This window comes from Astyanax mexicanus, chromosome 1 (assembly GCF_023375975.1).
Source record: "Astyanax mexicanus isolate ESR-SI-001 chromosome 1, AstMex3_surface, whole genome shotgun sequence".
Lineage (NCBI taxonomy): Eukaryota > Metazoa > Chordata > Actinopteri > Characiformes > Acestrorhamphidae > Astyanax > Astyanax mexicanus.
The window spans coordinates 51779869-51807742 of NC_064408.1; the positions used below are offsets into that span (position 1 = coordinate 51779869).

Consider the following 27874-nt stretch of genomic DNA (forward strand, 5'->3'; position numbering starts at 1 on the left):
TATATATATCGGCTTTCATTATATATATATCAGCTTTTATTATATATTTCCTGTTTGGCTTGCCATAACATACATATATATATATATATGTATGTATATATATATATATATATATATATATATATATATATATATATATACATATATATATATATGTATATATATATATATATATATGTATACAAATATTCTGGATCCCAGGTTTTGCATCTATCAGGATCCTTCGCTGGTCCTGTTGTGGCTCCCTCTTCCCCCTCCTGTCCATCAGTTGGTTGTGGCAATGTCAGTCCTGTCACTATCTGTCTGCCTACCACGGACTCTAATGCTCCAGAAAAAGATTCCCTTTCCCATGATGCACCTGTGCTCAACCCTGATGCTGGATCACGTGACACATCTGCATTCCAGTTCGCCATCCTATTGATTGTACACACCTGGACTCCTTACTATAAATAGCTCTCACTTGCACCCATTCCCTGCCTGGTATTGAACCTATTATGATTTCTTTTGTGTTTTAGCTTAGCCCTTTTTTGTTAGCCTTTTTCGGTTCTGACTCATTTTTGTATATTGACCATCCCTTTGCCTTGCCCTTTATTTATGCTGCCATTTTGTTACTGACTCTGCCTGCCCTGACCATTCTTATCTGCCTTATCCCTTATTTAATAAATGATCTATATTGTATCCACGCTTGTCTGTCCCGTGTTTGGCTCCTGTGACAGAAAAGGCTTAGTCATGCATGACGCCAATCAAGACAACTGAAAAGAAAGGGCTGGAGTTGGCTTCAGATATAATAAATAATAAAAAGTAATAATAAAAATACATAACTTTTGCCTTTAGGCTTTTTAGAAATTTACAAGTAATCATTACATTAGAAGTTTGTCAAATAACCAATCAAATCTGGAAAGCAAATAAGTAAATTTTCTCAACACATACTGTAGTTCTTCCCTATATTCTATTTCAAGCATAATGTATCATCAATAGTATCAGAAGTTTAGTGTCTATTGTTAACTGCACTACTTTTGTCTGCTCTGTCTAGTTCAACTGATTCAACTGATTCAACAATTCTGGCAACTGGTCATAAACCTCCACACTCATTTTACCCATCACTTTGTCTGCTAGGTGGCACTAGGTTACAAACCTGAACCAGGAGGAAAACAGAGCACTTTGGGAGGCCAACTAAAAAAACAAACAAACAAAACAACATCCTCACAAACTGGAAATCAATGAAAAACATCACACTCGATGTTTGTGAGCCTAATGTGGGTTTTCTTTTTACTAAAACCTTTTAAGGAATATAAGGAAAAAACTTAATGTGGGTTATTTTACTAAAACAATGAGTCAGAAACACCAAACTTCTCTCATTTATTTTACTGCATTATAAACTTAATTCGAATTAAATTAAACTGTAATTTTATTTGTTTAGATCTTAGAACTTGTTTAATAACAGATATTTTTTTATAAATCAGCATTACAGAAAAACAGCACCTAAATGAAGAAAAACACAATAAAAGCCTGAAGAAGAAACACTGAGAGTAACCCAGACTCAGACATGAACTCTCTTTGCCTCTGTAAGATCACGATGATTGAGCTGTAATAGTCACATCACAGAGTATGACAAGTTTTTTTTACATTTATATTAATTTGTGTTTTCATAAGTCTTAAGCCCTGGTCTTCCTGGAATTTATCGGATTTTATCTGTTCTGGAATTTATCTGTTCATATGCAGAAAACAACAAATATAGCAATTCTGGCTTGTATCAAGTTATGATTAAACCATCTGAACCTGAATCATCATTTGATCATGTGAACATGGCTTAAACCTGACATTTACATCTAAAATGTCTTTAAAGCAGCATTTCATTTAGCCTATATGATTTAAAAAAAACGATGACACCAACTTGATTCCTGCTGTTATCAGAAGAAAGTTCTAGATTGGACATCTTTCAGAAAAAATCAGTTGAATGAATTGAATCCAATCATTTAACAAAACACACCCCAGTGGGTTCTTTGAGTGATACCACAAAAGCAATAATTATATAAACAAACAGGGAATAGTTAAATCTATGTGTAAATTAAAGTAATTAACTGTACTGAATAAGATATTGATAAGGCAGAGGTTAACAAACTGGTGCTTGATAATAATTATTCTTTCAATACTGCATACAGTTGTTGATTAGGGGTATACACTGTATCTTTCCAAAGTTTTGTGGACACCTTTTCTAATGAATTCACCTATTTTAGGTTTTTCCTGCTACTTATACAGATGTGAAACTGCACATACACAGCTTGTCTAGTCCCTGTAAATAACTACCCCAATAGACTAGAACTCTGCAGTAAATATACACGTAGATAAACCTGTTGGCACCATGACCATTATATGCATGGAATTAATGGGTATAAAGGTCCCCAGCATAGAGGAGTATAACTGTTTTATGTGAGATGATGGCGATCATGTTGCTGAATGCAATCAAATGCTCACAGAAGTGTCACAAATCTAGTCTTCCCAAGACAGTAAAGACAGCAGCATTTTAAATACTTTTGAATTCTGAGTATACGATGGAGGAGCATACTTTGTTAATATTTGAACTAGTCTATACCTCATTATTGGTACATCCCTACATTTTGCAGTGTGATATTGAATAGCCAGTGGAATCGGCCAATACTTAAGATGTCAATATTGGTATGAGCAGATATGTACAAAAGCACCAGATTTATTTGCATTGACTCACAGTTCTCACATCATCACTACATTTTAAAGCGTATATACACTCTTCAAAAAATGGTATAATATTGTCACCGGGTTGGTACCCTCGAGGATATGTCTTCAGTAACTTTCGTTGAAGGAGCATATGAGCCCAGACCTATTTTTGAATACTGATACTAATTTTAAGATTTAATCCGATAAACTCAGTGAGCAACTTTTTTCTTATTGTGGGAAGATGACTGTAAATATTTTAAGGCTAAACCATTCATTCATTTATGTGTTTGAATTGTTAGGTGGTTGGAACAGAGCTGTACACAGGAAATTTGGCAGTGTTAAATCAACACTGTTAGTTTTAATTTAACACTGAGAGTGTAAAGTTTTGATTTAACACTGCCAAATTTCCTGTGTAGAAGCTTTAGAAGACTTATCTCCAGCATTTCTACATTCTGTAGCTAGATAAGGTCAGATGAACGAACACACACATTCATACACTGTCCGATAGTGATGCGCTCAGGATGTATAGTATAGGTCACTTATAAACTTCATGAGTTAAAGTAAAAGACCTTTAGACCCTAAAGAACTTTACACAGCTTTTAAAGGGTCTGTGACACACACATCACCCTGGGGCTCTTCTTTTGGGTTAAAATCTCTCAATCAGTAAATCTCATTCAGCATTCGGGGTGAAGTTAATAAGTTTCAGAGAAGCTCTGGCAGGGATCCTCCAGTAAGGGAATGTTAGCGTAGCTGTGAGAGGTGCAGACTGGCCCGTGCGTCGCCCTCTGGCCTTTGCCCTCTCGCTTCTCCTCCTCCTGGGAGCGCAGCGCCATGAGCTCGATCTCGTGCTTGGCGGCGCTCTCCAGGGCGCGCTGCTTGTTGTAGAAGGTGACGAAGTTGTTGATGATGGGGTGGATGGGCAGAGCGATGGCCACCACGCCGCACAGAAAGCTGACGGCGGCGTTGCAGCGGCCCAGCGTGGTCTTGGGGTAAACGTCGCCGTAGCCCACCGTGGTCATGGTGATGATGGCCCACCAGAAGGACTGCGGCATGCTGGTGAACATGGTGTCCGGGTGGCTCTGCTCCAGCGTGTAGGCGAGCGCGGCGAACAGGAAGATGCCCACGCCCATGTAGGTGAGCAGCAGGCCCAGCTCCTTGGCGCTGCTGCTGAGCGCGTGCGTGAGCGTGCGCAGGCCCGACGAGTGGCGCGCCAGTTTGAGCACGCGCGCCACGCGCAGTACGCGCAGCGCCTGCACGCATTGCTGCGCGTTGGCCAGCTCCAAAGCGCCGAGGCGCGCTCCCACGTGCGTGAGCGCTAGGAGCACGTAGAAGGGCACGATGGCCAGCACGTCCACCACGTTCATGAAGGAGAGGGCGAAGCGCGCGCGGTCGGGCGCCGCAGCCAGGCGCAGCACGTACTCCAGGGTGAACCAGGCCATGCACGCCATCTCCACGGCCTCGAGGACCGGGTGCTCGCGCGCGTTGCCCGCCTCGTCGCAGCACACGTGCAGCTCGGGCACGGTACCCGCGCACATGGCCGCGGACGACAGCACCACGAAGAAGAAGGAGGTGACGGCCACGGCGCGCGCGGCCACGGACGACTCGGGCTTCTCCATCAGCTTCCAGAGGAAGGCGCGGCACCGCTCGCGCCAGGACAACGCCGCCGCCTCGTCCTCCTCCGTGCGCTCCAGCATGGCGCGCACCTTCTCGCTGATCTCCTCTAGCTCGTCGCGCGCCTCGCTCACGCAGCTCTGGCAGCACTCGTCCAGCAGCTCGGCGTCCACGCGCCAGAACTCCATCTCGTGCATGAAGCACACGGGGCACATGCCCCTGCGCATGTGCACCTCTCCGTAGATGTACACCTCCGCGATGCAGCGGAACGCGTCTGGGTCCCGGTCGAAGAACAGCTCGCCGCTCGCGGGGTCGTAGTCGTCGCACAGCTCGGACAGCTCGTCGGGTCTGCGCGCGCACAGCTCTGCCAGCTCGCCCAGGCGCGTGTCCGGGTAGCGCTTCAACAAGTCCGCGTGCAGCACCTGCTTCACCCCGCCGATGTTGAGCAGCAGCTCCGCGTCCTCCCCGCTCTCCTCCTCCCAGGAGGAGCCGCTCCAGTCCCCCAGCCGCGCCCTCAGCGGCCCCCACATCGCAGCTCCGCCGCGCGACACTCAGCAATACTCGCGCGCCTCCGGACACCGGAGCGCACCAACCAACACTGCGCCAAGAACCAGCGCTGAAGCGAATTTAGCCAAGAGCGTGTGCGCGAGAATGTATGGAGAGAGAGGGAGACTGAGAGAGAAGAGAGGAAAAAGACAGAGAAGAGAGAGAGAGAGAGTGACAGACAGACTATGTAAGGAGAGAGTGCGGGTGATGTTGAGACTAAGTGAGGTGAAAAAAGATGGAGAAAAAGCGAGTGAGGGAGAGAGAGGTGGGACTGAGGAGAGAGAGGAAAAAAGGAGAAAGATGATTGGCAATGAGAGTGGAGAGATAGACAGAAAAAGAGACAACGTAAAAGAAACTTAAATAAGGAGAGATAAACAGACAGAGAAGAGAGAGTGTGTGTGAGAGATTGATGAATAAGAGACAGAGAGAGTGTGTAAGAAGAAAAGGGGAAAGAGATTGGGTGGGAGATTGAGACTAAGGGAGAAAATGTGGAGAAAGAGGGGATGAGAGAGGGGGAGACTGAGGAAAAAGTGGAGGGAAGAAAAAGAGAGGCATGATTGGCAATGAGTGAGAGTGTAAGGAGAAATATACATAAAGAGACTAAAAGAAAAAAATACAGAAGAGAGAGAGAGAAAGAGAAATAGACGAAGAAAGGATAGGACATGGAGTTAAACTAAGTGAGAAGATAGGGGGCAAGGGAGGCAGAAAAGAAAGAGTGAGACTAACTGAAGAGTGAGAATGTGAGAGAAAGAAGAAACAGAAAAAGAAGAGAGAAAGAGAATGTGTAAGCAGAGAAAGAGGAAAAAAGAGGACAGAGTGAGACTCAGTGAGAAGAGAGACGGAGAGAGAAAGTGATACAGAGAGGACGGAGAGTAAGTAAAGAGTGAGAGAGAGACTACATAAGGAGAGAACGACTGAGTCTTAGTGAGGAGATTGTAAACGAGGTAGAGGGGAGTGAGGAAGAGGGGGAGACCAAGTAAGTTAATTTTGCCCTCTTCCCAATTGGTGCGACAGGCTCTGCTGCAGTTTCAGATGGCGAGACCTCCCTCTAGCGTCCACCAGATTCCAGTACACCACTCTCCCACACTGAGCAGACTTTAACACAAGCAAACTCACAATTTACCTACTTTAAGAGACCTGATTAAAGCTCAAGATGATCTTGGTCTCCTAATTCCTCCCAGCACAAACAATATTGGTAAATGGTAGAGAAAGCAACACAGAGAACACTCTATCTATCAATCAGGGTGATCTTGACTAGACTCAAGATTAACTGGGCCTTAAACATTAGCCACATGACAACTAGAAAACTAGACTAGAATATCAAAAAACTGGACTAGGATACTCTACTGCTGTTTGTTATCTGTTGTGCCATCTAATTCAGCCAGAGGAGGAACCTTTTGAGTCTAAGGGAGTCTCAGACCCAGATCTGTGTAAAGCTGCTTTACAATTGAAACAGGAATTGTGAAGTGGACAAAATCAGAAATGGATATAGTTATTTAATTCAGCCTTTCCCCCAAAAACATATATTGTCTCAAAAGCTGGAAGTTGTATAATGAAATTATGGCATTTCCAGTACAAATAAGAACTTAAATATAAATAAGAAAATGATAATATAACACACATACTGAGAATACAGTGAAATTCAAGCTCACATTTATTTATTGCTGTTTTCAAACATATACAGAGAACTTGATAGTTAAAGTGATAATTAATTTATGCACAAATACTGGAGTTTAATATTTTTTTGTGATCTGAGGAAGGACAGGCTGCATCACTCTGAGGTCAGCTGCATCACCAGTGTGGGTGGAATCTTCAGTTCAGTGTTGCCCTTTAAGGAGAATTAAAGAGGTTTAGAGACTGTCAGCAGAGCACAAAAGGTATTTCAACATATCTCACATTTACACAGACTACAGAATACCTCACACTCACACACACCTTTTGGCTTAAGTATTGGTGCAGAAGTGCCGTGAGCTCTGCATTCTGCTGTTTAAGATGGTGGGTATCAGTCAGAATCTTGGATCTCTCAGTCAGCACAGTGCTGCGAAAGAAGTACCATTTATTTAACACAACAGCAAAGACATGAAGCAAATCCTTAACATTACACATAAAGTGCAGCTGAGGTGCCTAATTCACCCATACGTGACAATGCCAGAAATGTTTTGATATTGCTGTAACTGTAAAGAGTTAGTCTCTAGTGGAAGTATTCTCACTCACTGATATTTACTGAGAGCATCCTCCAGAGCATTCCATACTTTGAGTTTGGACTCAGGGATGACGTTGGCCATGCTCTCCCAGTACGCAGCGTCCTCAGAGTCATCTCGCTCCTCCAGTGAGAGCACACTGCTCTGCTTCTGGGACTGGAGATCTCTGTCACAGAGCAATCACTCTTATTGTCAAAGTCTGCCCACGGAGGTGTATGCTCTTAATGGCTGACATGGTGAAAATCTGATCATATCATTTAATACTGATGACTATTATAGGGAGGTCATTAACTTTAATGCTGAGTAGTAATCTTGAATTCTGGATAAAATGCTGGTATAAATTGTGACATAAGCTATGTAACACCATGAGGGAGCATGATGTAAAACAAAAATGTTTTTCTAAATACCATTACTGCTCTATTGTCTATATCTTGTGTACTCACACATAGCAACATACCTGGGCCTGCAGTATTGAGCTGTGAAGGCATGGAGAGCCTTTACTACATGATTAGGATGGACGAGTTCAGAGTCCATCTCTCGCACCAGCTCATTCTCATTACTGACAGAAATACCCTCCTAGTAAGCAGCAGTTAAGAACAAGAGTTTTAGTGCTTGAATCTCTTTCTATATTAGAGATTAATTTTAATAAGTCACATACATTTATTCATTTATCAGACAATGCCAGGTTAAATCAAGTCAGGCTAAACTGCAGTATCAATGGTGAAACCCCATTTAAAAGATATTTTAGACTAGGCTTAGGTTCCTTCTGGGTCTGAAAAACAAATCCTTTTAGTATTAGGTGAAATAAAAATGCACTCTTACCTCTGGCTGATCCTTCTGCTGCTGCTTATATTTCTCAAAGAACTCTGCCATTTTATAAACATCCTCTTCATTCTCAATCCCCAATGCCTGCAATCATTTTGCAAATTCTGAATACATTTTTCACTATCGACTATGGCTTTTAACACAGATCACAGTGCTTTAGGGTGTTACAGTACCGAGGGTGGACAACTGAGGTCAATAACTGATACATTTTAATATTTTTATTGGCACACTTTTATTGTGATGATAAAGTGGTTTGATAAAGATGGGCCTGTCACAAATGTTAACATGAGTAATTAAAACTGTAATGGATCCTGGTCCACCAGTCTGTTACTGTGTGTGCATGCATGCATATGTGTGTGTGTGTGTGTGTGTGCTCATGCTCATGTGTGGGCTTGTGCTTGTGCTGTAGATGACTGAGCGCAGTTGGCCGTATTACAGAGTGCGTTTCCCTGAGTTCATATGCAAATTATCTACTATTCCACTGTTTTGCGGAAACTTTCACTGGTTCTCAAACCATTTAAAGTATTAAAAGCTGAACCACCAAGATGTTTTTAGTGCAGAAAATTAAAATAGGATATAATTTGGTCACACTGGGTGCATTTGTGTTGGTTTTATATGGATCTGGATTATGATTGTGAACAATTTATGAACATAATTCTGCAGATGAGGCTGATGAGAAGTTTTGCTCTACTTACAGAAAAGATTAAGTGTAGCTTTATAAAAGACTGCGGATCTTTCTCCAGAGGTGAGAGCAGCTTCAGAAGCTTGCTCTCTATCAAAAAGCCCTGACAACAGAGAAAATCAGAACGTTTCTGTCATCTAAAATGTGGTCATCACAGACAGAACATAGGAATAATATAACAAAATTTTACTCAATTTTACACAGAGACATAAAACACATTCACTGTACAAACACTCCATAACTCAAGCAAATATACACATTCCTCACCGTCTCATCACACAGCAGCTCCAGCAGTTTCTTTACTGTCCTTCGGTCCAGTCCTGCGACCTCTGCGGTGCTGCTTTCTCCTTCCATCTCTCTTTTTTCCTCCACTTCTCCAAGGGCTTGCATAGCAAACTGCTGTGCTGTCCTCTGGGCCTGATGCTGGGGCTGGATGGGGCCTGAGTTCTCCATAAACGGCATGTGAGGGGGAGCCCATGCCAGACCCAAAAACTGTTCATAGATCACCCGGTCTGTCTCTAAAACTTTGTGCACCAGAGCTTTGGCCTCATTTTCATTCATCAGCCAGATCTCCTCGAAACGCTCGGCATCAACTGCTGCAAAGTGTCTAAAAACAAGAAAATCATTTATAGGAACAGTTTAGAGTGAGACTGTTCAGTATTGTGCATATCCTGCCAGTGCTGGTAGATGGAAAAGTATCGCATTTTAATAATGTAAGTTCAAGGTTCAATAAGTGGTTGAAAGTTTTAAAAAAGTGGTTATACTAGCATACATAGATTTGTTAAGACTGTTGACTGTGCCCACTATATTGTTATTGCTGCACAAAACCTTCACCAAAATTTTAAATAAAAGCTTTTAACGGAAGTCAATATGAAAGGTTTATACTAATTTTGAAGCATTTTATTGGTACATTTATTCAAAGAACAACAACAGAATAAAATTAAGACAAAAAGTGAAAACAACAAAAATGGAGATAAAAGCTTTGTGTGAAATTAATTTTATATATTTGAAAACATTTGGCATGTTTAACTCTTCTGTAAATTCAACTGTCATTTTTCAATGTAGCATTGTGCATTAGGAGACTCCTAGCAAGTGTAGGGAAAGTAAACGTCACAAAATTGAGAAGATGATTAGTGAAAAGAAAAATGAAAACGTTCTAATTATGAATGTGAAGGTTTTTCTAATTAGTAAAACAAGTAAATATTACTGTAAACAAATTATATTTTTCAAGGGAAATTATTATTTGGTTAGATCAGCTAGATGCTGATTCACAGGCTGTGTTGTCTTAGAAGTTACAAAATTGGACAAAATTGCTTGGATCCATACAATCACTGGCAGAGTGAGTGGGGCAGAGTCATGGTTAAAAAAAGCATCACTAACATGCCCTCTACAAAGGCCAAAAAGAGACAAAAACCCCTTTTGGTTGCCATTCTTGTGTCCACTATGTCTCTCTTTTTGGAATATGTACTCTCTAAATAAAAAAATGACATGTAAGGATGCCCCAATTGATAAGGGTGACATTATAATATTTTCTGATCTTTTTGACCCATACCTCTCACATGTAGTGTATGTGTCTATATACATAGGTCTAAGTGTTTACCTTAAGTGCTTCTGCATGTCTTTGTACTCCAGCATGGAGCGCTTGTAGCCATCAGTCAGCGACTGGTTTTCTTCCTGAGCCTGCTTCTCCTGACTGGCACACTTTACCTTCAGGTTTTTGAGACTATCCTGTAATCTGGAAGAAATATGTTTGAAGAATAAAGTAGCAGTGCAGTAAGCTAACCATGGATGTAAGAGTTTATAGACCATCTGTAGACGACAAATGCATTACTGACTCTGTTTGTTTAATGAAGTGGCTTTAGTCTTTAAAAGTGGGATCATGTGTGCTTCTGCTCAGTCAGATCAAAAACTAGCAGTCACACCAATCTACTACAGATAACACTAAGCCCCCGGTACAGATATTAAATTCACCTTAGGATCCTTTTTCTCTGCAGGGACTCGATGTGGATGGTCTCCATCTTGCGATGTGTAATCACATGGCGACTGTATTCTAATTTCTCTTGATTGAGCTGGTTGGTAGCCTTTGTCTTTTGAATGTTCTGCTGTAAAATCTATACATAAAAAAAACACAAACATAGCAGACCTAAAATGATTAGTAGCAGACCTACTAATGGATGGAGGCATGGCCTACACTCTCAAGCGACACTCACACTGTGGGATGATTATTTTCAAATTCCTTTTCAGAACTGAACTTTCCAGTTCAAGGTCTGTTCGGTCTAGCCATAGCCCTGTGGGTTTTCACCAGATGAATTCATGCTGCCCTACCCCCCGGTGGTGTCAGGGACTTTTAGAGCATGATGGGTCTTAAATACACCCATCACATGTGTGTGTGCTTGGGTAGCCATTGACAACAAATGTTAACATACATTTATCTTTGCATATCTACTTAGGTGCACACAAGCTGATCTGCAGCTTCCTTGGAGGTGCCATTTTGGTACAAAATACCTTTTAGTCCACAGCAGGACTTACACACTGTGTTGGACTTTTTTCTGTGGTCCAAGGTTTAGGTCTTTTTCCCAGAAGAAGCTGAAATAGATTTGGTCTATTACGCACTTATTTTTATTAAATATGGTATCGGCCAAACGGGTCAGAAAACGTCATAAGCCCAGTTTATCTGTGGTGATGGCCTGACTCTTCCGGTCTCACACTCTGGCCTTAATTGACCTTCTTACATCAGGTCTTGACTTGATGACCTTTTGTGAGTCTGATGGGCAGCCTTACATTCCGTCACAGATATTATATGATGGCAATGAAGCCTTACCTGCATTTAAAAACAGCTGTTTCCCTTATTTTGTCACTGCAATATGGCCGGTCCATTCTCTAAACAGCGACTTTCCCACTGATTGGATAAATTCATTAGCCATTTGGCTTACATTAGGCTATGATAGTGGGTTACTCCTGTAGGGGAATCTCAGCCTCTTGAGCTGATTTACAAGGGGTCTTGCTGGTTGACATATGCACAGTGACAATGTGGGCATCCCCTTCAACCTTTACACAGTCCTACAGGATGAACGTCGCCCAATCTTTAGGCCTGACTGCTTCCGACCTATCAGAGGCTTTGCTGAAGTTGTGGTGTGCCTGCCTTCATGACTTTGTTGGTATTCATCACGCATAAACCTAACCGCTCTGGAGGTCAGGAAGCATGAAATAAGTTGAGTTGCAAGTCACTCCGGCAGACCTCCATAGTTTCCCATTTGACTTTGTTTGTATTCAAAGTCTCTAGATACATGCTACGCATAGGTATGACATCCACTACCTAGCTGACCTGGTAATTGTCCAGTATTATATACCCATACACATGCATAACTAACATTTTATATGCTGTAAAATAGAACCATCTGGGACATCATAAAATATGCAAATTCAAACTTTTACTTAACATTTCCAAATAGTTTGTGCATTAGGACAAAATTTTATAATAAACATAGGGTTTAATGAATCAAACTTCCTTCTCTATAACAGTTGAAGCGTAATATAGTATACCTCGCTTTGAGTCTCTAGATTGAGTTTCATCATGTTGTACTCCTTTATATTTGCAACTCTTAGTCGATGCAGCAGAACCTCATTCTCCTCCTTCTGTTTAATCCTCTGCAGTAGGTGCTCCAGCTTCTCTCATACATAGAATCAGAGGGTAGACACGTATATTAGCACCAATAGCATTATTGAATCTCTGATGTATGCATTGTGTAGTAAAATAATGGCTGTTGAAGTCTTTTTGCCTTTTACCTCTCTGTCGCTCCGCTCTTTCCTCTGCTGCTCCCACTTTTTCAAGTTGCTTGTGAGCAGAGTCTTTCGTTCATCATCAAATGAATTCTGTAACATCACCAGGCAAAAAGATAAGTGAGTCCAAGAGTCCTGGATAACTACATATTTGGTGTAATGATATAATGTAGGGCATTATCTTCACAAATATAAGTATCAAAAGAACATTTTCTGCATTCTGACCACAAAAATAGCATAGTGTTGTATTTTCCATAACCTTTAAATCTATACTGTGTTGTGTGTTTTAATATAGAAAATATTGAAAGAATTAATATATCAAGTGATTCCTGTAGATTCCTGTGTTACTGTTGGATACCAAGCTACTAGATGTATGAACTATGCTGACTTATGAATATGCTTGTTGCTGAACTCCCAACAGCAGAAAGTATTACCACACCTCGATCAGATCCAGCTCTTGTCTATACAACTTCATCAGAGACGTCATCTGCTCTTGCATTTTCTCTCTCATGAGATCCACGTCTTCTGCCTGCTTTTTCAGCTCTTTCACATAACGGTCATCACTTGATTTTAGTTCCTTCACAAACACAAATGTATTTATGATATCTTTTGAATCTGTGATGTTATACGCCATGGTATAAAAACACAACATTTAGAAACAAAACATAACATTAAAACATGCTCTTGTCACATCTAGTCACATTTTGAGACACAATATTTTAGGTTGAGGATTTATGAATTTTGTGAACTATAACACTCTTTGTAGTTCTTGTAAAGTACCTACTTTGATTAATCACTGCTCTATTAAGTTATATCAGGTGAACTGCTGCTGCTGGTGAATTTTAAATCATAGCATTGAGAAGAAATCTGGAAGCAAACCAGTGTCCTTTTAATAAGCTCACAATTGTTAATGTAACACTGTGTTTTAAAAATGCATAAACACATTGTTGTGCAGAATAATGATTGTAAGAATTTTCTTAGGCACTTAATGGTATATGCCAAATGCATTATATATACGTATTTGCACATTTTAAAACTTAACTTCAGGACAAACTTAAAAAGAAAACAAACAAAAGTCTTTTACAAGAGCATTATTTTACTAATTCCAATGTAGCTAAGATTTTTTTCCTTCTCTTAATATTAGTCTAATTTCTGTCATTTCTGTATTACTCCCATTGTACTGTATAATCCAAAAAATGTTCTCAAAAACATGGTTATATCTATGTGTGTGTGCATTTGTTTTCTTACGTGCTGCAGTTCATTGATGAGTTTATTCTTGTCTTCAGTGATCAGCATGCAGAGCTGCTGCTGGCTTTTCAGAGCATCTCTCAGATCCTGAGGAATTTCCTTTGCTTTGGCCACAGGCCAATTTTGAGTGACCTCCTCGAACTTCTCAAGGCTGGATTTTGCCTCGTTCTCCAACTTTTCATTTCTGTGCAGTATTATTAACATAAGATGTGTTATCATGAGACACGCATTTATATGAGTATGTGGAATCATCTCTGGATGTGTGTTTGAGTGTTTACCTTAATCTACGTGCTTCCGCTAGCTGTGCTCTCCTCTTTGTCTCTCTGGCATCTGCTGCCACCAAGATGTTGGTCACTAACTCTGTGCCATCAGTTTGCAGTTTAAGCATACGCTGCAGAGATTTACAGATATGTAAATAAGCACAAAGGTTCTGTACACTTGATAAGAGATTCACATCTAGACAAGCCAGATAAGTAAAAAAAAAACAAGTGCTGTAAAGTTAAGTCAGAACTCTGCAACTGAACATTCAGCAACAAAAAAGAAGAAGAGAAAAAAACACCTTTTACGGGTCTCTTCCAACCAGTTTAACCATTCAAACACTTTAATTAAATATTTTACGTTTCATACTGCCATTTGGCGTTTACAAAAGGCCAAAAAGATTTAATTTAAATAGGTGCTTTTTGCATAAGGCTGAATATGGCTGTGTACTGTATAATGTTTTCTGCAACATGAAGGACACCTTGTGGTTTTTTGATGATGCTACATCGTAGTGTTCTTAAAAAAACGGAGAGATAACTTTGTGTGGGAGATATCTGCACGAATCAGCTAGGTTAACTGATGTAATAACAGATATAATCAGATAATCAGAAAAAAACCCTCCTGAGGGTTAATAAACCTCTTAGTCATCAGGTTGTTCTGATCTAATTACCTTCTCACTCTGATCCACTTGTTTCTGGCTGGTCCGGGGCTCCTCTGTGTTCTCCTCCTGCTCCTGAGCCTCTTCCCCGAGCTCCAGTCTGTCAGACACAGTTCAGAGAGGATCAGAGAGGAGATCTCTGGAGAAGACAGTTAGTTATGTTAAGGTTATTCAGTTTAAGAAGAGTCAGTGAAGGTCAGGCTGGACTCACCGGGTCCTGGCCTCGGTCCGCGCGGCTATCCGGAGGCGGCGCGCCGCTATCCGCTCCTCCGGACTGTCGGACTCCACAGCGGGGCTCAGCTCGCCCGGGCCCGCCCGTGACATCTCCCCTGTAACTCAGCGGAGCAGAAGAAAAGAGGAAATGAGGGAGAGGACAGGTGAGTTTCACAGAGTTGGGCTGAATTCACTGTTGTTACCCGCGTTGCTATGAAACAGTCAGAGCCCCCCTCTATCAAAACATTACTGAGGCCCGCTAGAGGGAGCCCGCGAGAGAGAACTCAGTGAAGGGGGGGCTGTGGGCTGTGACCAAACTGGCTCCCTACTCCCTTAAAAGTGTCGCACTACATAGGGGTACACAGGAGTGAATTCGGACACTCAGTTTCATTATCAGGCGCCAGCACCGGTAGCATTAACACACACAGGTGGGGGTTGAGCCATGTTTAAAACTCCATAAACTCACTGAACTGAATTAAGTTAAGTGAAGCTCTGAGCTGATCATGGAGTAATCTCTGCTATATTTACACTGTTTACAAACATTAATCCTCATTAATTAACTACATGGAGAGACACCTCAAATTAACAGCGCACACCGGCTCGCAGTGTTGCCAGATTGGGTGGTTTCATGCTAAATGTCGAGTGTAATGTCCGTATATGCACTCTCTAAAAGTGACAGTGTTCAATTTCTGTATGCCACACATTACATCGAGTGTGCTTTGACGGGTGAACAAAACTACCAAGTGTTAAGAGTTTGTAAATTTAACTCAGCAGTGTTATAGATAGATATCTAACCTTGCAGGAACAGAGCCTTTAGTCCTGCTGATGGATATTTGAATAAACAACAGTTTGTTATTGTTTGAGTATTTATTTCTTTTATTTCTTTCACGTTTATTTTTTATGTTCTGTAAATACTTTTCTTTGGTTCCTACGTATCATATAATCAGTGATGGTATAGTTACTTTGAAAAAGTAACCCGATTACTGATTACTCCTTTAAAAAGTAACTTAGTTACTTCATGGATTACTTGATTTTAAAAGTAACTAAGTTACTTTAGAAGTTACTTTATTAGTTACTTTCAGCAGCTGCAGACACCACCTCCTGCCGCCTTAACATAAAAATTATAACCAGTTTTGCCAATACTCCCTTTAATAGAAATGCATTTTTAACAGCAACAATGTATCTCTAGACATTTAAAGTTGAACTATTTCCTGAAAAAATAAGTTTTTTTTTATAAAAATAAAAAGACCATTTATCTTGAATTAACTTAATATATATATATATATATATATATATATATATATATATATATATATATATATATATATTTAATAAAATATGGTCTTTCTTGATTTAACTTTCTTGATTTAACTTAACATAAATACTTGCTTTATAAAAAAATATTAAATAAATGAAGTCTTTCTTGACCTGCAATATTTAACACGGTAAAACTGAACATTGAACCTGTTTCTCTGCAGGGCAGCAAGGAGTGGTTTTATAAAACAAAACCGTATATGATCTAGGCCACATATATGCGGACTGCGGTCCGGGTCTGGACCCAGACGTTGTACAATGCGGACCCAAACCGATAAACTACTGAGAAGGATTTAATTCTGACAGCGTTTATTTAAAGCGGTGGAACGTTTATTGTCTTATTATAGTCTTTTAGAACAACGTTTGTGGAATTACCTTTAATAACAAATAAACCATTATTTTCTGTACTTCTGTTTATTATTAGTTACATCCAAGTAAAGGTCACTTTACAAACTAAACATGTTACTCCACTTTACATTTACAGTTGTTAGAAAACAATATGCGTGCAATGTCTGAATTAAATACATATATGAGAAAAAAAACTGATGAGGTATCACCTAATGTTTAAAATAATATAATAGATTTTAGTTTAGTAGCTAATGAGCTGGATCTGGTGAAAACACACAATTTTAGTCCAGTGATCAGGGATAAGAAACTGCTTCAAACTACCAACATAAAGTATTGTACTGAAGTCTGGCTGTCCACTAAATCCAGTTTTTAGCTAAGTAGTTAAGCTAGCTAAAATAATTGTTCTTCATTAAAATTTACAGTAATCCTGCAATCCTAATCTACAAATCACAATGACTATCACAAGCTCACAGAGGGTATGATCTGTGGGTTTTGATTCGTTTATTTTTAACCATCTATCAGAAATAATCTCAACACAGTTTACATGGTTAGATCCGTTACTTTTCTTTTAGAAAAATAGCTGTATATCCAGATATGTTTTATCGTCAGCCCCGCTGCACCCCTTAAAAAGAAAACATTACAAATCCTCCACAGCAATCCTCCGCGCTTCGCAAAACCAGCGAGCTGATTGGCTGTTTCTCTTAAGAGGAGTGACTTTCTTTCTGAACCGGCGGCTCCGTGATTAGCGCTAAGAGATTTTCCATTTACACAGCATTCTGTCTACTCATTAAAAACACAGCTGAGCTGAGAGAAACGATTCGCTCCTGGCGACGCCATTGTTCTGCGGTATAATGTTTGGGGGAGGACAAATCCACCTGTTTCTGATATTGGGTGGGACATGTCCCCCGTTCCTACGCCTATGGTCTTTATGGTTTACGTGCTTTACAGCGCAGTAAATTTACTGACCAATCACGTGTGCTGTAAAAAACGCTCTCCTTTGCCAATCCTATGCTACGGTGGCCGAGAAAGCCCAGCGCAGTGCAAATTGAAAAGCGCTGCAAAAGCACAAAACACATCCATCAAAATTACAACACAGGCGCAGCAAATAGAAAAACGCGCTGCAAATAGAAAAACGCGCTGCAAAAAGAAAAACGCGCTGCAAATAGAACCACAACACAACGGAAGTGAGTCACAACACAACGGAATTTTCCCGGGGGACCTTAAAAGATGCTGTACCAGCTGTATACAAAGGACAATAAGTGGCAAACAAGCTTCTGAAAAGTAAGTTATGTTTATTAAAAGTTCTGCTTCACAAAACGCCTTGTTTGCCACTTATTGTCCTTTGTACACATAGTGAAGTCCGAGACATTACTGAAGACGCAGCTTAGCTGGTACAGTACCTGGTACAGGTCCCCCGGGAATATTCCCTTGTGTTGTGACTCACTTCCGTTGTGTTGTGGTTCTATTTGCAGCGCGTTTTTCTATTTGCAGCGCGTTTTTCTAGTTGCAGCGCGTTTTTCTAGTTGCAGCGCGTTTTTCTAGTTGCAGCGCGTTTTTCTAGTTGCTGCGCGTTTTTCTAGTTGCTGCGCCTGTGTTGTAATTTTGATGGATGTGTTTTGTGCTTTTGCAGCGCTTTTCCATTTGCACTGCGTTGGGCTTTCTCGGCCACCGTACCAATCAGATCTGTGCAGATATGAGCGCGCGGAGCCACACAGGCGAAGCAGGCGGTGAGAAGTGGGAGAATAAAGCGAGAAAAGATGAGAATACAGATGGTGCGCACCAGAAAAATACATTAAGATACTACCTTTATAAAACATATTAGCAGTAATGTAATAGAGCGGTGTTACTTGGAGGAATTAAAGAGAAACAACCGAGACAAGAGTCCAAAATATTCCACTTTACTCCACCTGATCAGAACTCCTCAGAAAGAAAAAAACTCCCTCGCTCGCAGGCGCGCTCTCTCTACTCCCAAAACAACCCTACCTCAAAACTACGGCAACGCCCAGGGTACAAAAAGCATTGGCAACTTCCCCCATCAGTTTTACCCACAACATAATTAAGTCTGATACAGTAATAATATTAAATAAAATAAAACTACTGTTTTTTTTTAAGCTGATATTTTGGCCAAGTTCAGCAAACATTTCTTCATATATTGTATGATTTGCCATTCACGTAATTATAATGACAGGCAGGCCTAAATCTAATATAAATACAATCAAATTGAATAAATATAGCATTTTTAAACAAAGTTAACATACAGATTCACATTCTCGATAAATTTAGGGTGTTTCCATTAATTTTATGATAGGGTGATAATGTAATTATTGTGACAGGTCTATTTAAAACAATACATATTGTTGAAATATACTAGTATGTGTAATTTGTTTTGTCTTTCAGTTGTTGATGACATAAAACACTGACAGAAGTACTAGGCTTCTTCAGTATACAGTATACAATACTAAATCATAACACAAGTTAAAAATGGCGACGGTCCGGACCTCAGCCTGGCGTAACTGGACCAAACTGAATCCTAATTAAATACCCCTGCTGTAGTAGATCAGTCCAGATCATGACAGTGCACTGATTTATGCTGAATTTTACTTCAGAAACATTTGCTAGATGTAAAGCATTACCCTGCTCATGTCAGACTGTGACTACTGTACAAAAAAACAACAACAATTTCAAAAGATGGAATGGACTTCAGCCATGTGTGTGTGTTTGCGTGTGTAATTTGGAAAATAAAAACCACTGGAGAGTGTCTTCTGTGTATTGCTAATTAAAAATTGCATATTAGGAAGTGCAGTATGGTTTTGCAAATGGAAAACAGAGTGGAGAATAGTCATTTTAGTACATTTTAGTTATTTTCTGTTTCTTTGCCAGGGTTTTTGTTCAATGTCTAACACTGACATCAAGTGCATGTAAGTGGAATAGCAGACCTGATACATTATCAGAATATTGTGCCTTGTGACCCTTACAAATATGAAAAATAATTACTTAAGGAAAATTACCATGCAATTAAAACGTGCTTGATCTAGAGGTGCAGCAAACGATTTTAATTATAGTGACATTGTTTATTTTATTTGCCATGATATTTGACCAAATTTTGCCTTGACAAGATGCAAGGTAAGTATGGAGACAATATGACAAATATTAGGTGAGTTAAATATTATTCATTACTGAACATTTAGTACGTGTCTTCAGTCACTTGAAAATAAAACAGTGTGAAGGTTGTGATTTCACTGGGATGTCTTTATGGGGTGAGTTTTCCCAGATGTGCACATGAAATTTTCACACACTTTTAAATAAATTATTTTGATATCCCGAGAGCTGTGAATTCTTAGACATGGTTTAATAAATTGCTTGATATTTTTATGAATATAGCTATATTCAGTATACATACATATTATAGTAATAATATTTTATAATATTATATAATCTTCATCATCATTTATTATTATTAGATTATTATTATTAGTAGTAGTAGGAGTAGAAGTAGTAGGAGTAATATATAAGGCTATAAACTATATTTCTTACTAAAAAAAATATTTATATCTTCCATTTAAAAAAAACATACGGGACTTTAGTGATGTCACTAAAGTCCGTGGCGTCACAATATATATTTTTAAGGCTATAAACTATTTTCATATGAATATTATACATATATCTTCTATAATAACAATATATAATGTTTTTTTATTATTATCATTGTTATTATTAATAATAATATTATTGGGAAAAACATACGGGTCTTTTAGCCGCGGGAGCGCGCACGGTGTATAAGATTCGATTTAATTGTTTTTATTTAAACTGTTTCTGAGCTTTTACGGCCACAGCAGCAGTTTTTCCGCTCCTGAGAGAGATTTCACTACTACTACTGACCCACCGCCTGATTAATCCTTTATACTGTTTAATTATCTCTATATTTCTTTAATTATTCTGTAATTGTTGTGTTTTCTGTGTTGTTGTTGTTTTTTTGTTTGTTTTTTTGTTGTGTTTTTTTTCTCTTTCAGGTAACCGGATCCGTTGTGAGGACCGACGCCCCGCGGTCGGACATGGACTGTCGGCGGACATTTAGCGTCCATCCACCTGAGGTCAGTAAGCTCGAAATCTCCCGCGTTTTAGACCAAACTCACCATCAGGAACTAAACTGAATAAAACTGAATAAAAGTCAGAAATAAAGCTGGAGATGGATCAGCATGAATTAAAGTGAGTATCTGTTCTGCAGGCGGAGTCTGGAGCTCCAGAGGCTTCATCTCATCAGACTTCGCCTCTTTCTGTAAGTATCTATTCAACTGCTACACCTCTATCAGACCCAGTATAACCTCACTTTAACACTTTCAGACTCGCTTATAGAATCCAGCTCAGTTTATTAATATCAGAACCACAGATTTACTGATATGGATGAATTATAAACCATTAAACCTAAACGGGTTGTTATTGAGTTGTGATAGTTTAGCTGCAGGGTCATAGCGGTTTATCTCAGTAACGAGTGTGCACTAAGTGGAGCTGACTAGTGTAACACATTATTTAGCATTTATTTTATTTAATAACGGTAGCAGACTGTGTAATTGTCCCTGCTTGGGTTTATGTGCTCAAACATCATCAAATAAGCTCATAAAATATCTACTGGGCAGTTCAAAACATCCGTGTTAGCAGGGTCATACCCAGCTTTGCATAAAAAATACATTTTAATAGAAATACTTCAAACTGACTTGACATAAAAGGTTTTTACTTTGTCTTGTAATTTCTTTTTTTTTCTTTTTTTACATAAGAACACAGTGGCAGTTTTATAACAAATATTGTTAAATATATAGTAAACTAACTAAGTAAAGTATATTTATAGAGTACATTTTAATACAAACAAAAAATGGCTGAAAAACAATTTGTGTCATTTGTGTCAATTGCAGGTGGATTCTGCGATGGACAGCTCAGATGACTGCAGCGTTCTGTCGCTGGGTGAGGTGCCAATCTCCTGGGTGGAACCGAATGCCTGCATTAAGGAGGTGAGAAAAACACAATGAAAGATTAAATTACAGTGAAGCATCACTGTCACACAGCTACATCCAAAACCACATACCACCTAAAGTACTTAAAGATTACAGTACCGTATATAGTATTAATTACAGTCATACAGTATATATAAAATGGTAAAGTTGAGATGCCTGCATCCCTCTCCTACAGGTCTGTGTTCAGTATTATTTAAAACAACACACACCAGCTTGGATGTAAACTCTTGTATATGTTAATATTTTTTTGGGTGTTTGTATTAGAAAATGGTTAGTATACATTTTCCTATGTTTCAATTACAGGTGGTTTCTGATCCGGAGATCAGCCCACAGCAAGTCGACGTTCTTCTGCCGTTTTGCGTGAGTCTCTATCAGACTGTTATTGTTGAGCAGCCTGAATTTGAATAGATGATTAGTCTACATTGCAACATTATAGCGCTATAGAGTTATTTTTTCTTGGGGAAGGGCCCAGTGTGTAGATATAAACTGCCTGGTGCACATGATGTTGGGATAGTGGTATAGTTGGGCGTAGTGAGCTTGGAGGGGAGTGAGTCTGGGACGCCAGAATTCACTGCTGAGCCTTCTGGAGGTGTCGTAGGCCTAATTCAGCAAAACACTGATGAAGGGAGGTGCCTACCTGATGACCCCTGTGAAGAGCTTGCAGCATAGTGATTAGTGATTTATTGTATGGGTAAAGGGAAGGTAAGATATTTGATGGTTGGGTTAAATGTTGCAAGGGAAGGTAAGATATTTGATGGTTGGGTTAAATGTTGCTAATTGGATCATAAACAGCCACAGCAACTTAGTTGTCAGGTGTAGGTGCTTGTCATTTTTGTGTTGTTAAATTTAAATGAATGGGAGTGTAGAGTATACAGGAAAAGGACTGGACTGGGTGTTGTTAGGTGCAGTATTATGCCATCCTCCTGTATTATAACAGACACAAACAAACAGAAATAGATAGATGCATTGTGTATAGTGTAGAGCAAGTGCAGGGTTTAAATATTAGTGTCGATTGGTTGTTGATTGGACGATTGTTGTTGGCAGGTGTAGGTAGTGAACTATAGGTGATATCTTATGTAGCGAGCTTGGAGGGGAGTGAGTCTGGGACGCCAGACTTCACTGCTGAGCCTTCCGGAGGGGTTGTAGGCTTAATTCAGAGAAACTCTGATGAAGGGAGGTGCCTACCTGATGACCCCTGTGAAGAGCTTGCTGCATAAAGGGTGATTAGTGTATGGGTAAAGATTAGATGATTGATGAATATTACTGATCTGACCATAAACAACCAAAGTAACTTAGCTGATCAGCGCTAGATAGATAGATACATATATAAATATATGAGAGAAATGAAGATATATGATAGATTGATATATATATATATATATATATATATATATATATATATATATAGATAGATAGATAGATAGATAGATAGATAGATAGATAGATAGATAGATAGATAGATATAGATATAGATAAACAGATACATAGATAGATAGATAGATAGATAGATACATGATAGATAGATAAATAGACATGATAGATAGATAGATATAGATAAATAGATACATGATAGATAGATAAATAGACATGATAGATAGATAGATAGACATAGATAGATAGATAGTTAGATAGATATAAATAAATAGATAGATATAGATAGGGGACAAAAAGCATTGGCAACTTCCCCCATCAGTTTTATCCACAACATAATTAAGTCTGATACAGTAATAATATTAAATAAAATAAAACTACTGTTTTTTTTTTAAAGCTGATATTTTGGCCAAGTTCAGCAAACATTTCTTCATATATTGTATGATTTGTCATTCATGTTATTTTCATGACAGGCAGGCCTAAATCTAATATAAATACAATCAAATAGAATAAATATAACATTTTTAAACAAAGTTAACATACAGATTCACATTCTCGATAAATTTAGGGTGTTTCCATTAATTTTATGATAGGGTGATAATGTAATTATTGTGACAGGTCTATTTAAAACAATACATATTGTTGAAATATACTAGTATGTGTAATTTGTTTTGTCTTTCAGTTGTTGATGACATAAAACACTGACAGAAGTACTAGGCTTCTTCAGTATACAGTATATAATACTAAATCATAACACAAGTTAAAAATAGACATGATAGATAGATAGATATAGATAAATAGATACATGATAGATAGATAAATAGACATGATAGATAGATAGATAGACATAGATAGATAGATAGTTAGATAGATATAAATAAATAGATAGATATAGATAAATAGATACATGATAGATAGATAGATAGATAGATAGATAGACAGACATAGATATATAGACATACCGTAGATATATAGATACATATATAGATATATGATAGAACTGAGGATATATATAGATAGATAGATAGATAGATAGATAGATAGATAGATAGATACATGATAGATAGATAGATATAAATAGATAGATATAGATACATGATAGATAGATAGATAGACATAGATATATAGGTACATATAGATAGATAGATAGATAGATAGATAGATATAAATAGATAGATATAGATACATGATAGATAGATAGATAGATAGATAGATAGATAGATAGATAGATAGATAGATAGCTTGATAGATAGATAGATAAATAGATACATGATAGATAGATAGATAGATAGATAGATAGATATAGATAAATAGATAGATACATATATAGATATATGTTAGAAATTAAGATATAAAGATATAGATAAATAGACATGATAGATAGATAGATAGATAGATATAGATAAATAGATATAGATAAATAGATAGATACATATATAGATATATGTTAGAAATTAAGATATATAGATATAGATAAATAGACATGATAGATAGATAGATATAGATAAATAGATACATGATAGATAGATAGATACAGTTGTGGTCAAAAGTTTACATACACTTGTAAAAAAACATAATGTTATGGCTGTCTTGAGTTTTCAATAAGTTCTACAACTCTTATTTTTCTGTGATAGAGTGATCGGAACACATACATGTTTGTCACAAAAAACAGTCATAAAATTTGGTTCTTTCATAAATTTATTATGGGTCTGCTGAAAATGTCACCAAATCTGCTGGGTCAAAAATATACATACAGCAACATTAGTATTTGGTTACATGTCCCTTGGCCATTTTCACGGCAACTAGGCGCTTTTGGTAGCCATCCAGAAGGTCCTGGCAAGCTTCAGGTCGAATGTTTGACCACTCTTCTTGACAGAATTGGTGCAGTTCAGCTAAATGTGATGGTTTTCTTGCATGAACCCGTTTCTTTAGCACTGTCCACATGTTCTCAATGGGGTTTAAGTCAGGACTTTGGGAAGGCCATTCTAAAACCTTAATTCTAGCCTGGTTTAGCCATTCCTTTACCACTTTTGATGTGTGTTTTGGGTCATTGTCTTGTTGGAACACCCAACTGCGCCCAAGACCCAACCTTCGGGCTGATGTTTTTAAGTTTTCCTGCAGAATTTGGAGGTAATCCTCCTTCTTCATTATCCCATTTACTTTCTGCAAAGAACCAGTTCCACTGGCAGCAAAACATCCCCAGAGCATAATACTACCACCACCATGCTTGACAGTAGGCATGGTGTTCCTGGGATTAAATCTCCTCTCGGCAGCATGTGATAGCTTGCGTTTTCTTCCTGATCGTGGCAGTGACACAACTGTTCCATGCACTTTATACTTGCGTATAATTGTCTGCACAGTTGCTCTTGGGACCTGTAGCTGCTTTGAAATGGCTCCAAGTGACTTCCCTGACTTGTTCAAGTCAATAATTCGCTTTTTCAGATCCACACTGAGTTCCTTTGACTTTCCCATTGTAGCTTTTGTAGCTGAGTCTAATCACTGGGTCAAATGAGCCCTATTTAAATGGGCTCATGAGAAGTCAACAGCTGTAGTCAATCAGAATCACTTACAAGAAGTGAAGAGGCCATGACATGAAGCTAATTTGATTGACACAACTCGCTACATCACCAAAATTGACAAATTTTGTTGCTGTATGTATATTTTTGACCCAGCAGATTTGGTGACATTTTCAGCAGACCCATAATAAATTTATGAAAGAACCAAATTTTATGACTGTTTTTTGTGACAAACATGTATGTGTTTCGATCACTCTATCACAGAAAAATAAGAGTTGTAGAACTTATTGAAAACTAAAGACAGCCATAACATTATGTTTTTTTACAAGTGTATGTAAACTTTTGACCACAACTGTAGATAGATATATACATATATAGAGATAGATCTATATATGTATATATCTATCAATATATTTATATCTCTATCTATATATGTATCTATATATATGTATATATACACATATATATATAAATATATATACACACACATATATATGTATGTATATGTATATATATATATATGTAGGTACATGTATAGATAGATAGATAATACATTTTATTTGTAACGCACTTTACATATAAAACAAATGTCAAAGTGCTACATCGCAGAAGCATCATTATAGGAACATCACTCTAAACCTAGATAGATAGATAGATAGATAGATATTGATATAAATATATATATATATATATATATATATATATATATATATATATATATGTATCTATCTATGTATCTATCTAAATAGATAGATAGATAGATAGATAGATAGATAGACAGATAGATAGATATGGATAGATAGATAAATAGTTATATAGATATATAGATATATTGATAGATATATAAATAGATAGAAAGAAAGATAGATAGATATATTGATAGATATATACATAGATATACAGATATAGATATATCTATCTATGTATCTTTCTATGTATCTATCTATCTTTCTATGTATCTATCTATCAATATATTTATATCTCTATCTATCTATATGTATCTATACAGTGCTGCTTGAAATTTTGTGAACCACCCAAACATGGTCATTGTTTTCTAAAGAAAAATTATGATAAGCATATGAAATGAACATCCAAATGCCAAATTGTAAAGCAGACCTTCCAAATAATGGGCATGAAGAAAAAATATATATATTGTTATTATTTATTCAACAAAAGTATTTTATGAAAAAAAAAGAATCTGCCAAGTGCAAAAGTATGTGAACTATTTCAGTTAGTAGCTATATATATATATATATATATATATGTATGTGTATATATACATCTATATATACATATATATAGATACATATATACAGATATATAGATAGATAGATAGATAGATAGATAGATAGATAGATAGATATATAGATATAATACATTTTATTTGTAACTCACTTTACATTTAAAACAAATGTCAAAGTGCTACATTGCAGAAGCATCATTATAGGGACATCACTCTAAACCTAGATAGATAGATAGATAGATCGATAGATACATACATATATATATATATATATATATATATAGATATGTATAGATGTAGATAGATAGATAGATAAGGCACAGAAGAACACATTTAACTAAAACACAACGATGCAAAATAGAAGATGCAACTTAAAAAAGCAATGTTTGTCATATTTACATTGACTTTTCATTTAACTGCAGACAGTAATAACCCAAAATATTTCATGTTTTGTCTGTTCAATATCTCTTTGTCATGTGTGTGCAGCATGTGGTTTTGCATTATCTTGTTGCAAAAACATGAAGTTTGTAGGTTTGTAGGCCTGAACTGCAGGGACTGATGTAAATGACAAATTAAATTGCTGCTTTTTTAAACTGCATTTTTTATATTGTTCTAACTTTTTATTAATTTCAGTTGTAATTTAAACTCTTTCAAGCGAGACAGTGAATGAGTTTGTGTCTACAAGCTTTTAAACATATACTAAATAAAAAAACATTAAAAGATTAAAAGATATTACTTTTTTCATTAATTGCAATGTAATATAATTTTTTTTTTGACTGGACCAAACACAGAATTTTGCACAGAACTGTAGCTACATTTTTCTGTATCATTTGTATCATTCGGTTCATTTTGCACAGTGCCCTGATGATGATTTATCATCTTTTCCTTATGTGATGCATACTGTTTCTAAATTAGCAGCTTTACATAAACACACATAATCCACAGCTCACAAACTGTATATCTCAAGTTCCTTTGTACTTTGAGAAGATTTTTAGATTCAAGCTCATAAGAAATGGAAAGAGGTGCATATTTCTGGGAGTAATTAATAAAATACAATTGTGCAGTGTGGCTGGTGAGCTCTTGTCTGGAAAGGACAATAACTTATAACTCAATGGAACTTCAGATGAGACCGTTACTTTGTCAGTGCAGTACATACTGTAGTATTATGGCTTTTGCGGCTCCAGTAAGTCAGTTGGTGCATCCACAGACACAGAAACGTATGGTTTTACTTCATCATTATCCTAAGAAACGCTGTCTCAGTACTGTGTTGCCATGTTGGTGCTGGCTGTAACACCTCAGCACAGCCTAATGTATGCTGTAGTACAGGGGTCACTAATAGGCGGACCACGGTCCGGATCCG

The 27874-nt window shown here is 37.9% G+C and overlaps 2 protein-coding genes across 3 annotated transcripts; both read right to left on the reverse strand.

The window, feature by feature from the left end:
- Positions 1-1397: 1397 nt before the first annotated feature.
- kcnf1a (potassium voltage-gated channel, subfamily F, member 1a) lies at positions 1398-5926 on the reverse strand. Its single transcript, XM_007240735.4, has one exon. It carries the CDS (start codon positions 4833-4835, stop codon positions 3387-3389), a length of 1449 nt encoding a protein of 482 aa, XP_007240797.3. The 5' UTR covers positions 4836-5926; the 3' UTR covers positions 1398-3386.
- Positions 5927-6487: 561 nt separating this feature from the next.
- Positions 6488-14978, reverse strand: drc1 (dynein regulatory complex subunit 1 homolog (Chlamydomonas)). 2 transcript variants are annotated; one of them, XM_007240737.4, is made up of 16 exons: positions 14715-14977; positions 14516-14603; positions 13866-13978; positions 13588-13771; positions 12779-12916; positions 12346-12432; positions 12103-12225; positions 10531-10670; positions 10160-10294; positions 8827-9166; positions 8573-8662; positions 7875-7961; positions 7510-7628; positions 7066-7218; positions 6787-6889; positions 6488-6679 (listed from the first exon to the last, which is right to left on the reverse strand). In XM_007240737.4, the coding sequence occupies exons 1-16, from the start codon at positions 14825-14827 to the stop codon at positions 6623-6625; spliced, it is 2070 nt and encodes a 689-aa protein (XP_007240799.3). In that variant the 5' UTR covers positions 14828-14977; the 3' UTR covers positions 6488-6622. The 2 variants fall into 2 exon arrangements, with proteins under 2 accessions (XP_007240799.3, XP_049335745.1); XM_049479788.1 differs by lacking the exon at positions 8573-8662 and having other exon boundaries at positions 14715-14978.
- Positions 14979-27874: the final 12896 nt, after the last annotated feature.

What these genes read in the sequence shown, in the direction of transcription:
- kcnf1a (XM_007240735.4), bottom strand. Translation starts at nt 4,835, where the DNA reads ATGTGGGGGCCGCTGAGGGCGCGGCTGGGGGACTGGAGCGGCTCCTCC.
- drc1 (XM_007240737.4), bottom strand. Translation starts at nt 14,827, where the DNA reads ATGTCACGGGCGGGCCCGGGCGAGCTGAGCCCCGCTGTGGAGTCCGAC. An exon ending in AAGAGCTGGATCTGATCGAG is followed by an intron (nt 12,433 to 12,778) that starts GTGTGGTAATAC and finishes GTGATGTTACAG; the next exon opens with AATTCATTTGATGATGAACG. An exon ending in CAGAGAAAAAGGATCCTAAG is followed by an intron (nt 10,295 to 10,530) that starts GTGAATTTAATA and finishes TATTTCTTCCAG; the next exon opens with ATTACAGGATAGTCTCAAAA.